The sequence below is a fragment of the Podarcis vaucheri genome (assembly GCF_965113315.1).
Source record: "Podarcis vaucheri genome assembly, chromosome: 8".
Lineage (NCBI taxonomy): Eukaryota > Metazoa > Chordata > Lepidosauria > Squamata > Lacertidae > Podarcis > Podarcis vaucheri.
Window position 1 is genome coordinate 1,796,255 of NC_138766.1, and position 15,805 is coordinate 1,812,059.

The 15,805-nt window shown below is 43.6% G+C and overlaps 1 protein-coding gene across 1 annotated transcript in view; it reads right to left on the reverse strand.

Moving 5' to 3' along the window:
* The window catches only part of OLFM4 (olfactomedin 4), a 39,425-nt gene that overhangs the window by 7,488 nt on the left and 16,132 nt on the right, over positions 1–15,805 (reverse strand). Inside the window, exons 3-5 of the mRNA XM_082234486.1 lie at positions 10,824–10,976; positions 2,329–2,541; positions 1,253–1,406 (exon numbers count right to left, since the gene is read on the reverse strand). Coding sequence (XP_082090612.1) covers positions 1,253–1,406; positions 2,329–2,541; positions 10,824–10,976 — 520 coding nt within the window. The remainder of the gene's footprint in view (positions 1–1,252; positions 1,407–2,328; positions 2,542–10,823; positions 10,977–15,805) is intronic.

Genomic DNA, 15,805 nt, shown 5'->3' on the forward strand with positions numbered 1-15,805 from the left:
GCAAATCCTGGGTCCTGTGAAAATGGCAGCACAGACAGTTCAGCAGAATGGTGTGCTGTTCACCAGAAGATTTTCTGAATAAGCCCAACTGAGATGAAGGGAGCCCTCCAAGAGCATAACAGAAGCCACTACACTACCTGATGGTTAATCTGTGGTCATTGAAGTGTCTTCTACACTTTGCCATGGTGATTATCTGAGACTGATTTCCCCTATGGCCCATTTCATTAGCATACTGCAAGCATACTGATAGTGCAGGAAATGTATTTCCCAAGGTTATGATGAGCAGGAGATCACAAAGGAAGTTTCAGAAGAGAGTCACTGCAGAAAGATTAACAAGATCCTCCATTATGTTATGTAGATAACTTGAATGTATTAAATTCTGGCATCAGTGAGTTATCACTAAATCTTGCTACCTCTGACAAAGGTCCCCCGCCTCCAAAATTAGGAGCCATTCTGGAATGTGGCAAGAGTCATTGAGCTAAAGCTCAACAGGTTGGGTAGGGTGGGAGACTTACAGGAACCTTGCAAGCAATCTGCTTAATAAACTGAAGTCAAAATTTTGACCGTTCTTTGTACTTTTGACCAGTGGGGAAGTGTTTTATTCCAGCATTTTTCTGCGCATTTTACCATGTGGCTTCATTTAGGTACCAAGTCATGTCTCAGTGTTTTTTAGAGTTGCAGTCACACACAACCTGGAACAATCTAAGGGGTCGGGAGCCTTTGGCTCCACAACCTAATCATTATCAGGATTGGTGTTGCAGGCCAAATTTGATAGGTGGGAAAGGCCACCCACTGTCAATCACACGATGTCACCATGCCATCCAGTGCCAGGTGTTTTGAAGTCCCAAACCTTACAAGGTGCTGCTGAAATTGAGGCCTCCCCTTTCCTTTTAGAGTTCAAAAGGGCTTACTTCTGGTTGGTTAGGATATTATTTACTTATTTACTTTCAGAAGCATTTTAATCCCTGTTTCATTGCAAAATGAAGAATTTCTCCATTAATTGCCTGGTCCTCCTCCTCTCTGCTCTTTTTCTCATTCACTGCAAGGAAGGATGAAAATGGCCACAGTGTGACATGCTGAGGGCTGGGCAAATGAATACTAAAGATATTCATTCACAATATATGTAACAAAATGAAAAGTTTTCAGGAAAGAAGCCTCAGATCTAATTATTTACCCTGCCCTCCAAGAATGGAAAATATGAAAATATACTTCTGCAACATAGGTTCCATCATCTAACAAAACAAATACTTACCAGGAGGGATGTAGTGGCTGGTGGTGCTCTGGTTTGTATTCGCTTCACATTCTTGCAATTTATTCTTTAGAGCCAGAATTTCTCGGCGGACTGCAAGGATGTTATGCTTATCCAGCGATTCCAGTTCGTTCACCATAAGACTCAAATTCTTAATCTAGGCACATAAAATGGTAGGAGTGACTTTTGGTTATGCTCAAGTTTGTTTTGCAAACTCATTTTTTGCTGATATTTTAATAAAGGATGTTACCAAGAGTGCAGTAAGTACACTGATACCTTGGGTTAAGTACTTAATTCATTCCGGAGGTCCGTTCTTAACCTGAAACTGTTCTTAACCTGAGGTACCACTTTAGCTAATGGGGCCTCCCGCTGCTGCTGGGCTGCCGCTGTGCGATTTCTGTTCTCATCCTGAAGCAAACCCAAGATACTATTTCTGGGTTTGCGGAGTCTGCAACCTGAAGCGTATGTAACCTGAGGTACCACTGTAATTAGAAATTGTGCATTTCTAACAATAAATGTTATGCCATCACCATTAATGTAGATAGATGTATGACAGGTGCTCATTGTCACATAGAAATCTTTTGGCTTTTGCAAATAGCTTAGGATAAGGTTACTAATTTGCTTTAACTTCCTGTTTTGTTTTGTGTGTGTGGTTTTGTTCTTTTACTGTGAAGTGCCTTGAACAAAATGAGTGAGCGATTGGATGCAAATTTATGAATTCTTTTCAGTGCTCAGTGTGGGAATAGTTACTAATTTTTTTTACAGAGCAGGCTACTTGTGGAGCTTTTGATTGGTCCATGGTAATTATTCTGGACCACATAGCTCCCATTTCCTCCTTAGGGCCTGGATCCTTCTCCCCCTTACTCTTGACCCTTATTCCAGCCCCACTGTTTCATCCTTGACACTATTCTCTTATTCATGGACCAGCCATATTTTCCAGTCCTTGTGTAAACTGGCTAGGAAAGGAGGGAATAATTTCTACCTTTGGCTATATGTGCATAATTTCAGGAGAATCATATTAAAGCTACTGGAGATTTTATCAGGAGAAACTGTGGATCTTAACAAAGCTTTTAGCATACCTCTCCATACAGCTGCTCAACAATCACATTGCTTCCCATTAGTGTACTTTTCAGCTGTGTGACAAGCCTCTCCATTTCACTGATTTCCAGTTTCATCAGTTGGAAGTCCAGTTCAGTGTAAGAAATGCTCATCTTCTCCATGCGCTCAATCTTGATGGTTAGGTTTACAATCTTTTTTTCATACATTGCAATTTCTTTGGTGTACTTGGTAATCTATACATATACACAGGAATGTATTTCATTTTAGAAAATGTATTTAAGATACCTTTTAAAAAGATAAGTTTTGCCCCACTGCACCTCTGTAATCTCGCCAAGATCAAAATATGATTACTTGGGTACCACTGAGCACAGAAGCTTATATAACATTGCTGTGGATTCTGGTCTAAAAATAAAGACAAAGATTACAGATAAATGACATAGATAAAGAAGAATGTCTGCAGGAAAGGGAAAGTGTAATCACTGTTCAGCTACATTTTTCTCAGTGGGTTTTAATTTTTATTGAGTTCAACAGAAAAGTGCCTCCAACTGTGACAGAATGACATAGATGATCCTTATCCATACTTTTTAAAAAATAATCTGGTGAATTCATCAATCAAGTGCCATCGATCACAAGAGCTTTTAGGCAGAAATACATTTACATAGATTACCTACCTTACCAATTGCAGGGGCCAACACTGCATACACACGCTCCTTTCTATAGCTAAAGATGTTTTGGAAGCCTGAGTACTGAGTATCCATGGAAATTAACTAGGTAAAGTCCCATTCTCGGAACCAGATGCCCCTGGGACAAGGCAGAGAACCCCAAGAGTCCCTGCCTGTAACTACAAACGAAATGGATGTATAGGACACATGATCTGCATTACAGCCTTCCTTTTATTTCACACCAGTTAACTATCATGGCATCACCTATCACAGGGAAGGGAAGAAGTTTGAACCACCCAGTTCAAGTTGGTTGCTGAGATTCCTGCAAAGTATGTGGAACTGAATAGGCCTTCACAGAACAGCAATTAGGGAGTGGGGCTGGTTGAATTTTCAGGAGGGTTAGGGGAATGAAACCTGGAAGAATGTGAACTCAGGGTGTATGGGAACATCATAGTAAAAAGTAAAAAGTAAAAATGAACAATGTTTAGATTTAGCTTATCACCAAACGTATCATTTGTACAGTTCTGTTAGCTGAGTACATGTGGTGAACAATCCAAAGCCATACGGGGTTTTTTCGGATCATGTCACCCTCTAGTTAACCCTTCAGACTGTGATATTTAATAGGTTTTCATGTCAGGATGATTGACTGTGTAAAAGAAATCCTCAGCATTGTGATTCCAGTGTGAGATTACAAGAGGACATAACGGTGCAATATAAGCATGTCTCAAACAGATGCTTGGAAGTGTAGTGCCTGGGGCACCTAGCCATTTTCAAGAACAGTTATGCATTTACAAGATCCATCAATCATTTGCTGCTGGAAATAATAAGAAAGGTGATGGCTTGAATAATGTTTTTATATAGAACAATAACAAATGAGGTTGCATTTATTTTATGTCTTTACCAAATGACCTCAACTATGAAACAGAAGCCTCAAAAAGCTCTTTATTTTTCCTGTATAAACAATTCTCATAAATAAGTGAGTATCTTTAACACCCCTGTAGAAAAGCTTTGTTTTCATGTCTGACCCGATCTGTTATCTGCCAAGATTATGTCAGAGTATGTGTCGCTCTGCATCTAGCTTGAGGGTTTGTTGCCCAGCTAGGCTGAATTGTCCAGCTGGACTGCAGAGCCACAAAGGTTTGGGGCAGGGCTGGGGGGGTTTCTTTTCCCAGCTACCACAACTTTAATCACATAGTGCTCCACAGGAGAACAACACTGTTTGGTTTCAGAAATTTCATTGTTTAAAACTATCCTTAAACAGCTTTCAACTGGGAAGACGACTGTCAGCGCTGCCTCAGGTCCTAGCTCACAGAGGACCAACGCCAGTCTTTATTGTGGTTCATTGTTGGTTTGACATCCATGGCGTGCAGTGCTACGTCTGAGTCCTTAGACCGGCGAAGCTCCGTCTGACTCCTCCCCGCCCATACACCAGTTCAAGACCCGAGCTTTGCCCCACCTTTTCCTCTCCTCCTTCTGCTCCTTTCTCCTCCGGGTCCTCCTGCCCTCTGGGGTTACCTCCTTCCTACTTTCTTCGGAGGCGGATTCTTCTGACTCCTCCCCACCCTTCCGGCGGGCTTTAGGACCTGGCTCCCAATCCGGGTTTTCTGCTGGCCCGCGCGCCTCCACATTTGAACTTGGCGCGCGCGCCCAGCTGCCTACTTTCCTCCTAACGGCTACACTGCTCCCCTCACTGCTTTCTCCTTCAGGGAGGCTGGCCAGACCTGCTCTTCCCTCCGCCCCTCCACTCTCTGACGGAGGCGTGGTCAGTCCAGCCTCACTCTCTCCTCCTGCAGGAGGCTCTTGTTTTAACCCTTGGGATTCTCCCCCCCCCCCCGCTACGCTCTGGTGGGGAAGCTACCCCTGATTTCCAGCTGCTGCTTGGAGACTCCCCACTGGCCCCCCTTGCCCTGCCTTTGGGGGCCCCCTTCTGGGAATCCTCTGATTCGCTGGAGAGACTCATGGAATCTCTCTGATCGCTGGCATACCCTCCTGAACTCCCCTCAGATTGTTCCCCTTCGCTCTCCATCTCCTCCTTCCCCTGTGGCTCAGCCCCTGAGCCCATGACAACGACTTTTTCTGTAATTTTGCTGAATAGCTCAAGATAATTCGCTAGTAAGCACAAATGATTAAAATGATTTTTTAAAAGTTCCTATCAAAATTATTCATGTAGGTTGTTAAATTATTTTTGTAGTCCTACAAGTGGGACCCCATTAAGAATGAACCAAATGGCTGATATTAGTCCTTGACCATCCCTTCTTAACGTCTGCAAGAAATCTGTCACTGCTGGAATAGATGACCCTCTACAATTCTATGATTATGCAATTCTCAGTCTGTTGTCTGATTCTTTGTGAAGTCAGGTGAGAAAGCCTTCACAGCCTAATTCCTATACTTCCAATTTTTCTGTTCAGGATGGGATTTTAAACTTTATTCAGGCCCATATTTTAAATGTATGTTCAACCCTCATACATGGGCCCTGGAGGAATAAATTGCAATTAATATATCCTCTCCTGCCTATTAAATCCCATCCCACAGTTAGAGAGGTGGACCTTTGGGTGACAAGGAAATCAAAGGTGTGCTAAACAAGAGAAGGAGATGGCAGAGAAGCTGAATGAATCACTTGCATCTATCTTCATAGAAAAGCCTATAGCACAGATCTCTGTGCCTGAATAAACTTTCAGTCTGAGGAACAAATAGTGGTTACAAGAGACAAAGTTCTAGATCTTATTGAGAGAAAAAAAAACCTTTAAAAATCTGCAAGTCTGGATGTTATCCACCCAAGAGATCTTAAATGACTCAAACGTGAAATTGCTGTCAAAATATTTTTTTAAAACTGAAATGTATGTATGTATTGTATGTAAGGGACGCGGGTGGCGCTGTGTGTTAAACCAGAGAGCCTAGGACTTGCTGATCAGAAGGTTGGCAGTTTGAATCCCAGCGACGGGGTGAGCTCCCATTGCTCGGTCCCTGCTCCTGCCAACCTAGCACGTCAAAAAAGTGCAAGTAGATAAATAGGTACTGCTCTGGCGGGAAGGTAAACGGCATTTCCGTGCACTGCTCTGGTTCGCCAGGAGCGGCTTAGTCATGCTGACCACATGACCCGGAAGTTGTACACCGGCTCCCTCAGCCATTAAAGCGAGATGAGCGCCGCAACCCCAGAGGCAGCCACGACTGGACCTAATGGTCAGGGGTCCCTTTAACTTTATGTATTGTATGTAGAGAGAGAGAGGGAGAGAGAAAAATCGCTGACCTTCTCACAAAAATATTTAACTTGTCTCTAAGATCAGCCTCTGTACCTGAAGACTAGTTAGTGGCCAGGGTAATACCTGTAATGGGAATTGGGGTTGCTTGTGCGTAAACTGCAAACTGCTCCAAGCTGGTTGTATAGCTAAACCTTTCCCTGGTTTGACAGCCCTTACAACACGACTGTCTTAGTCACTGGCAGAATCCGTGAGTGGGCGTTTCCTAAACTTCTTCCAACATAAAAATTCCTTGACTCCAAGTCTCCTCCTAGATTCTCTGCGTGGAAGCTTTCTGCGCAGCGTAGGCGTGCCAAGCGGAGGTCTTGTGCTCTCTCCGCTGATTTCACTGGAAGAGTCTCGGAGCCTCCCCTCCGCAGTACTCTCAGCCTCCCCTTTCTCCCTGGTGTCCCCTGGATTTCCTTCCCCAGCGGAAGCTCTCTGTCTCTCCTTGCTAGTTCCCTCCCCTGCATCATTGGAGAGTCTTACCTCTCCTCTTGCCTCTGATGGCAGTTCCCTGACAATACTGTTTTTTAAAAAGGATCCAGGCTGGATCCAGGGAACTACAGGCTGGTTACATTAAAACTGGTGAAAAGCATTGTTAAAGATAGAATTACCAAGAATACAGATGAAAGTCCTGCTGAAGATGAACCAACTGGCTTCGGCAAGGGTTAGTCCTGTCTCACTAACTTACTACTACTACTACTACTACTACTACTACTAAATTTTTATTATACCCTGCCCTCCCCGGCCAGAGCCGGGCTCAGGGCGGCTAACACCAATAAAATTACAATAAAATATAATGGGGGTGGGACCCAGTTTATTAAAATACGGGTTAAAATACCATTTAAAATGCAGCCTCATTTTAATAGTAGCCCATAAATCAAAACCATAAGGGGAGGGAAACATAAGGGTCAGACCGAGTCCAAACCCAGCTGTGTTTTGCAGCTGTGAAAGATGCAAATTCCATGCAAGTGATCATTAGGAAGGGAACTGAAAAGAAATCTACCAGTATCATAAGGCCATTATACAAATCTATGGCATTACTGTACCTGGACAGTTCTGGTCACTTCACCTGAAAAAAGGATATTGTAGAGTTGGAAAAGTTCAGAAACTGGCAATCAAAATTATCAAGGGGATGGAGCACCTCCCTTAGGAGGAAAGGATACAACATTTGGGGCTCTTTAACTTAGAGAAAAGGTTTAAGGAGTAAGGAGAGAAATGACAGAGGTCTATAAAGTTACGCATGGCAGGCATAACACTATAACCCATGGACCATCCAGTGAAGCTGAATGTCAGAAGATTCAGGACAGAGAAAGGAAAGGACTTCTTCACATGTGGCATTATCAGAGGTGCCAATTTGCGGGTGAGATTGAGGGGGCAGATGTTGCGCGTGTGACATCATGACATTAAGTCAGCATATGCTTCAACGTTGGTCCAACATTTCTTGCCCTCTCGCCCGCCCAACACCACTGATGCCTCTTCACATCTCATACCCCCATACCCAAACCACAATGCTACGGCCCCAGCCACTTGGTCTCTTGCACTGCCCCCCCCCATACCTGCCAACATTCTTACCATTGGATCTGGGGCATGATGCTGAGTGTGGAGGGGACGGGGAGGAGCTGCTCTCCAGCACATCAGGGAATAGTAGAGTCCGCTTCCTCGGATCTGGCCCACCACTGCCAGGCCACAGCTCCACTCCCAACTGACTCAGGACTGACTCAGGTGTGGGGGGGGGAGTGGCTAAGAGAAGGAGTGCTGGCACCGATGCCACGCTTCTTCTCTGCTGGGCTCCGGTGCATAAGGGGGGCCAGGACAGCCCCTGAGGGGAGAATATCCTTGTAGCAGCCAGTGATGTACTTCAAGTAGCTTGTGCCTCGAAGTGCACTTCCAGAGAAAGTCAATCCGGACCTGCCAGCAGATTTATGTTTCTACAATGTTCTTTTAAATAAACTCTATATATTGACTTTCTGTGGGTAATAGAAGAATCTTACAAATGAAATGGAACAACATAGAGGAGATAAAGTTCAGTGTGTAGTTAAAAATGTAATGAGGGTAACACAACAGGTGAATCGGAGGTCATGGTGAATTTAATCACCAATCGTTTTTCTTTTCTTTTTTCTTTTTTTACAATGTGTATTAATCATGGATTGAGTACTTGTTTATTTCCTTCTATTTTTTATTTCCAATGACTATTTATGTTACTTAGTAATACAACAAAGCATTCAAAACTCAAAAAAAAAGGGAAAAAAGAACAAGTGCACTTCCGGAAGTGCAGCTTGCTTTTCTGAAGGGCATCGGCAGCCTTCGCAGGCCTTGTTGGAGGCTGGGCAGCAATCGAAAGAGGAGATCATGGATTGACATCAGAAGCCGAGGCAGCTCCTGTCAATCAGTGATGTCCCTGTTGGCAGGAGGGGGAGCAGGAGGCGGCTTGGTGCTCGGCCTCCTTCTCCCTCTCAATATGGAGAAAAAAATATTGAGGGGGCTGAAGACACCTCTGCCCCTAGTAGTTGGTGCTATGCTGTATATGCTGTATACTGTGAGATTCACTCACACAAGAGGCAGTGATGGCACCTACATGGATTAGACAGATTTATGGAGATTCTTGGCATCTAGGGCCAGATCGTCCACTATCAGTTGGTGTTTCCTTGCCCTGGCTCTTTGTGGTTCCCATTCAGCCAACACAACTCCTTCCTGGGCCAGGATCCTCTCTTCTCCTCTGCAGACAGGGACATTCGTCAACAAGAGGACAGAGGTGAACATATGTAAGCCTCACCCTGGGCAGGTGTGTCATAATTCCTATTACTTTAAAGAAAATTGTTTAAGCAAAAAACAAATGTTCCCAGAGAACTGTCTCTGTCTCCACCACCTCCCTGTTGTAGATTTTTTTTTATGCTTAAACTTCTTATCTCTTCCTGATTATACTGTTAGAAAGTTTATTAATATTTATGGCCAGAATTTATAATTTAGTGTTCTGTCTTTCCTCCTGATTAATTCAAGGACACTTCATTTGTTACGACGTCTGGTTCCTGGAGCAGTCAAATAATATCTCCTGGACACCTAATTGAAACCCTGCATATTTTTCATCAAGCAGCCAATGTCAAATGCTGGTTCTTGGCTGCATGAGGTATTTCCCCCCCCCCAAACCTCACCCACCCCCACTTCCTCAAAATTACAGATGTTGGGGCTTATTTGTGGGGATTTTAATGAATGTTGCAAGGGAAAGGCAGCAGAATTCCTAAAGCAAACCACAAAACAGCAAAAGGCTAAGCAGCTTTGCTTTAATTAGACAGCCTCATGACCACATGTAAACAACCCACTGTTGTGCAGCTTCACAAGGCAGAGGGAGCTGTTGAATCCCCCACCTTCAGGTCTTGCAATATTTTCAGACAGAAAGGAGGAGTATCAGGCTATTATCAACCTTCTTTTATGTGAGAAGATCCACCTTGCTTTCCCCCATAACTACCTGCCACAATAATAACAGGAGCTTCCCCTGCCGTTACAGTAAAAGCGAGGCTAATCAGTAGATTCTGTATCCACAGACACCCCTCAACCCCAGTATGTTAAGCAATATGCTTAATGTGGGGTTCTCAACCAAGGAAAACATTTCACTTGATTAACTGGCTGCTTTTTAACCTCTGATTTTATTAATTACGCCTGCACAGAACCTCAGGACATGTGCCTTTTTGAAAGTTAAAGGAAGTATAGATTACAATGCAATGTGACAAAGCTAACTCTCGTTCTTTGAAGGAAAGGCCATTTTTAATCTTTTCCTTTGTGTTTCTGACTTCTGTTCAACCCCATGGCAAGTTCTGTTTTGTCTCCCATGCTAGTCAACATCTATTTCAATCCATTGGATGGCCTCATCTGGATATTTGAAGCATGTTACCATCAGCATGCTGATGAAAATCAACTCTTTCTCTTCATACTATCCAAATCAGAAAGGGCTGTGCAAGTGCTGGAATGATGCCTGAACACTGGGATGGGTTGGATGACGGCCAGTAAACTGAGGTTGAATTCTGATAAGACAGAGACTCTGGTTCAAAGAAATAGGTGAATGTCATGTTCCACATGGGGTGCCACTCCCCCTAAAAGAACAGGTTTGTAGTCTGGGGGTGCTTCCAAGCCGTAGGTGCTCAAGTGCCCTGAGTGGTTGGCTCAGCTTTGACTGGTTTGCTAGCTGCACCTGTCCTTGGAACAGGGTGACCTATCAGTCACCCAGAGCTCTTATGCAAGGGTGTGGCATAAGAAATAAAATGATAATAGCAACACTGCCAATAACACACCAGAATTATAACAGCAATGATCAAGTGGTCCCTTAATTCACAGGCTAACTGATTAAGATTATCTGATTAAACTGCAGGAGCCAAAGTCTTAGGTGCTTAATCAAACAGATTAAAGCCTGCAGTTGCCAATTAGACCAGAAAAAATATAAAAGGTTGTGTAACATCACTGTGCACTATCTACTGAGAAGCTATTCTGCACAGACCCTGTGAAACAAATGGGAGCTGATTTCTCCCTCCCTCTCTCTCTCAACTTAGTTTTAAAAAACCAGAAACTATATGTGCTGATTACAGAGGTGTATACTTTTATTTATTTTTTAAAGTAACTTACTTTTGAAAGCTCACTCTCAAATTTATTTGAGAGCTGTTGGGCTAAGATCTCAAGGCTCTCCATTCTCTGCACAGGGAATGTGGTGTCTGGTAAGAAGACGGAACATCGGCAAACTTTGTGGTCATCCACAGAACCAGTCACATTAGCAAATGGCTGCAAGAAAATTGGGGTTGGGGAAAACAACATGAATGTTATACAATTATTGACACAAAAGGGTAAAAGCCTGAGAGAACAACTGGCCTGTTTGACTTCATTGGTCATTGATAAGAAACAAAATCTATTTAGTGGGTGTCATTCCTGTTGAGCACTCCTTTTCCCTCTTCATGTTGTGTGCTCAAGCAAGTTCAAAGTGAAGAAAAGAGGCTAGATATTTACAGTACATCAGTAATTCCCCAAAGTACCATACTCATAATTCTATAATTACCACACCACCATTGCTGTTGTTGTGTTGTTGTTTGACAGGCGAAGAGAACAGGCGAAGTCCCGGCAGACTGGAGGAGGGCAAATGTTGTCCCTATTTTCAAAAAGGGGAAAAGAGAGGACCCAAATAATTACCGCCCAGTCAGTCTGACATCAATAGCAGGGAAGATTCTGGAGCAGATCATTAAGCAAACAGTCTGTGAGCACCTAGAAAGGAATGCTGTGATCACCAATAGTCAGCATGGATTTCTGAAAAATAAGTCATGTCAGACTAACCTGATCTCGTTTTTTGACAGAATTACAAGCCTGGTAGATGAAGGGAACGCAGTGGATGTAGCCTACCTTGATTTCAGCAAGGCATTTGACAAGGTGCCCCATGATATTCTTGTAAAGAAGCTGGTAAAATGCGGTCTTGACTATGCTACCACTCAGTGGATTTGTAACTGGCTGACTGACCGAACCCAAAGGGTGCTCATCAATGGTTCCTCTTCATCCTGGAGAAGAGTGACTAGTGGGGTGCCACAGGGTTCTGTCTTGGGCCTGGTCTTATTCAACATCTTTATCAACGACTTGGATGATGGACTCAAGGGCATCCTGATCAAATTTGCAGATGACACCAAACTGGGAGGGGTGGCTAACACCCCAGAGGACAGGATCACACTTCAAAACGACCTTGACAGATTAGAGAACTGGGCAAAAATTAACAAGATGAATTTTAACAGGGAGAAATGTAAAGTATTGCACTTGGGCAAAAAAAATGAGAGGCACAAATACAAGATGGGTGACACCTGGCTTGAGAGCAGTACATGTGAAAAGGATCTAGGAGTCTTGGTTGACCGCAAACTTGACATGAGCCAACAGTGTGACGCGGCAGCTAAAAAAGCCAATGCAATTCTGGGCTGCATCAATAGGAGTATAGCATCTAGATCAAGGGAAGTAATAGTGCCACTGTATTCTGCTCTGGTCAGACCACACCTGGAGTACTGTGTCCAGTTCTGGGCACCACAATTCAAGAAGGACACTGACAAACTGGAACGTGTCCAGAGGAGGGCAACCAAAATGGTCAAAGGCCTGGAAACGATGCCTTATGAGGAACGGCTAAGGGAGCTGGGCATGTTTAGCCTGGAGAAGAGGAGGTTAAGGGGTGATATGATAGCCATGTTCAAATATATAAAAGGATGTCACATAGAGGAGGGAGAAAGGTTGTTTTCTGCTGCTCCGGAGAAGCGGACACAGAGCAATGGATCCAAACTACAAGAAAGAAGATTCCACCTAAACATTAGGAAGAACTTCCTGACAGTAAGAGCTGTTCGACAGTGGAATTTGCTGCCAAGGAGTGTGGTGGAGTCTCCTACTTTGGAGGTCTTTAAGCAGAGGCTTGACAACCATATGTCAGGAGTGCTCTGATGTATTTGTGCCTCTCATTTTTTTTGCCCAAGTGCAATACTTTACATTTCTCCCTGTTAAAATTCATCTTGTTTATTTTTGCCCAGTTCTCTAATCTGTCAAGGTCGTTTTGAAGTGTGATCCTGTCCTCTGGGGTGTTAGCCACCCCTCCCAGTTTGGTGTCATCTGCAAATTTGATCAGGATGCCCCTGAGTCCATCATCCAAGTCGTTGATAAAGATGTTGAATAAGACCGGGCCCAAGACAGAACCCTGTGGCACCCCACTAGTCACTCTTCTCCAGGATGAAGAGGAACCATTGATGAGCACCCTTTGGGTTCGGTCAGTCAGCCAGTTACAAATCCACTGAGTGGTAGCATAGTCAAGACCGCATTTTACCAGCTTCTTTACAAGAATATCATGGGGCACCTTGTCAAATGCCTTGCTGAAATCAAGGTAGGCTACATCCACTGCGTTCCCTTCATCTACCAGGCTTGTAATTCTGTCAAAAAACGAGATCAGGTTAGTCTGACATGACTTATTTTTCAGAAATCCATGCTGACTATTGGTGATCACAGCATTCCTTTCTAGGTGCTCACAGACTGTTTGCTTAATGATCTGCTCCAGAATCTTCCCTGCTATTGATGTCAGACTGACTGGGCGGTAATTATTTGGGTCCTCTCTTTTCCCCTTTTTGAAAATAGGGACAACATTTGCCCTCCTCCAGTCTGCCGGGACTTCGCCTGTTCTCCAGGAATTCTCAAAGATGACTGCCAGTGGTTCTGAGATCACATCTGCCAGTTCTTTTAATACTCTTGGATGCAGTTCATCTGGCCCTGGAGACTTGAATACATCTAAACTAGCTAAATATTCTTGTACTATCTCCTTAGTTATTCTGGGCTGTGTTTCCTTTGCTGAATCATTTGCTCCAAATTCTTCAGGTCGGGCATTGTTTTCTTTATCGGAGAAGACTGAGGCAAAGAAGGCATTGAGTAGTTCAGCCCTTTCTGTGTCCCCTGTTTGCATTTCACCATCTTCTCCTCTGAGTGACCCCATTGTTTCTTTGTTCTTCCTTTTGCTACGAACATACCCATAAAAGCCTTTTTTGTTGCTTTTAACCTCTCTAGCAAGCCTGAGTTCATTCTGTGCTTTAGCTTTTCTGACTTTGTGTCTACACGTGCTGGCTATTTGTTTGAATTCCTCTTTGGTGGTTTCCCCCCTTTTCCATTTTTTGTACACATCCTTTTTTAATCTTAATTCAGTTAAAAGTTCTTTAGATAGCCACCCTGGCTTCTTTAGGCACCTTCCATGTTTCCGTCTCATTGGTATTGCCTGTCGTTGTGCTTTTACTATCTCCCTCTTAACAAACTCCCAGCCATCATGAACTCCCTTTCCTTTTAGTATTGTTGTCCATGGGATCTCACCCAGCACTTCCCTAAGTTTTATGAAGTCGGCTTTCTTAAAGTCAAGAAATTGAGTCCTAGTATGCTTGGCTGCTCCTTTCCGCTGTATAGTAAACTTCAGAAGAGCATGATCACTCGCGCCTAATGATCCTTCCACTTCTACCCCACTAACCAGGTCATCAACATTGGTTAGGACCAGATCTAAAATGGCTGTTCCTCTTGTTGCTTCTCCCACTTTCTGGACAATGAAGTTGTCTGCAAGGCCAGTGAGGAATCTGTTTGACCTTATGCTCTTGGCTGAGTTTGACGTCCAACAAATATCCGGGTAATTGAAGTCCCCCATTACTACTATCTCCCTTCCTTTTGCATGCTTGGCCATCTGTTCCAGGAAGGCATCATCTATGTCCTCCGTTTGGCTTGGGGATCTATAGTAAACTCCCACAATGAGGTCTCTGTTATTCTTCTCTCCCTTAATTTTGACCCAAATGCTCTCACTTTGGCTTTGAGGATCTAAATCTTGGATCTCTTCACAGGTATACACATCCCTGACATATAACGCCACTCCTCCTCCTTTCTTGTCTGGTCTGTTTCTCTGAAATAGATTGTATCCCCCCATTATTACATTCCAATCGTGGGACTTATCCCACCAGGTTTCAGTGATGCCTATTATGTCATATTTAGTTTGCTGTACCAAGAGCTCAAGCTCATCTTGTTTATTTCCCATGCTTTGCGCATTAGTGTACAGACATTGAAGACCATTAATCATTCCCCCGTGTCTCTTATTTAAGGATTTTTTCCTCCCACCACTAGGTCCGCGTGCTGTTTGCTCCATTTGGTCTATGACATTTGGATGATCATCTTCATTAATTGATAGACTCCTACCTTCAGGAGCACATATTTAATGTGGGACACAGGAACTTGCTTTGTTTGAGCACTAAAGCTGTCTACCTCCAGTTATGCTAACATTTATACATAAGCTCAGGTATGATACAATATTGTAAGGTTCCAGTGATCCCTCCTTTGAATGGAAACTGAATATGGAGAAGTACCATGCCCTTGGATCTTCCCTCAGTGAGATGAGGCACATGTAGGCTCCTGCAACACCTGCAGAGAGAGCAGGCAGGTTCCCTAAAAGCAAATTGTGCCTGCTCTGCTAAAGAAGAGACAAGGCAGGCATAGAACAACAACAGACAGAGAAAGTCAACAGCAGCTCTGCATTCTTCTCCAGCTTCCTCTGCCTGATGAAACCTACAGAAGTCTCAACAGAGAAAGCCTGGCTTACCTGCAGCTGCTTTTTGAAGCTAAGCCTGTGGTGGAAGGGTCATCAAGGGTCAGGGGTGGACCAGGTGCCTCTGCAACCTTGTCCAAAATTGCAGGTGCAACTCTTATGTTTCTAAACTGCTCACCCTGCGTTCTGTTTCTTGGTCACAGTTGTTTGGACTGCTGGGAACCTTCCCTGGATGAGATTAGATAGCATGAAAGAACCTAGGGTTTCTCTCCCATCCACCCCGCCTTCCTGTAAGGGTTTGCAACAGATTTATTTTCAACCAATTCAAATTTTATGGTCTTGCTTGCTATTTTTTGTGACCCAGTAGATAGTTCTTACATAATTTATATTTAGTAATAATAATAATAATAATAATAATAATAATAATAATAATAATAATTTTAGTAAGAAGATTCATAAAACCTGTTCCAGACACTCCAAGTGTCTCTATTTTCCAGGGACATCCTTGATTTAGAGGAGCCATTCCCATTTCTGCTTTGATCCTGGA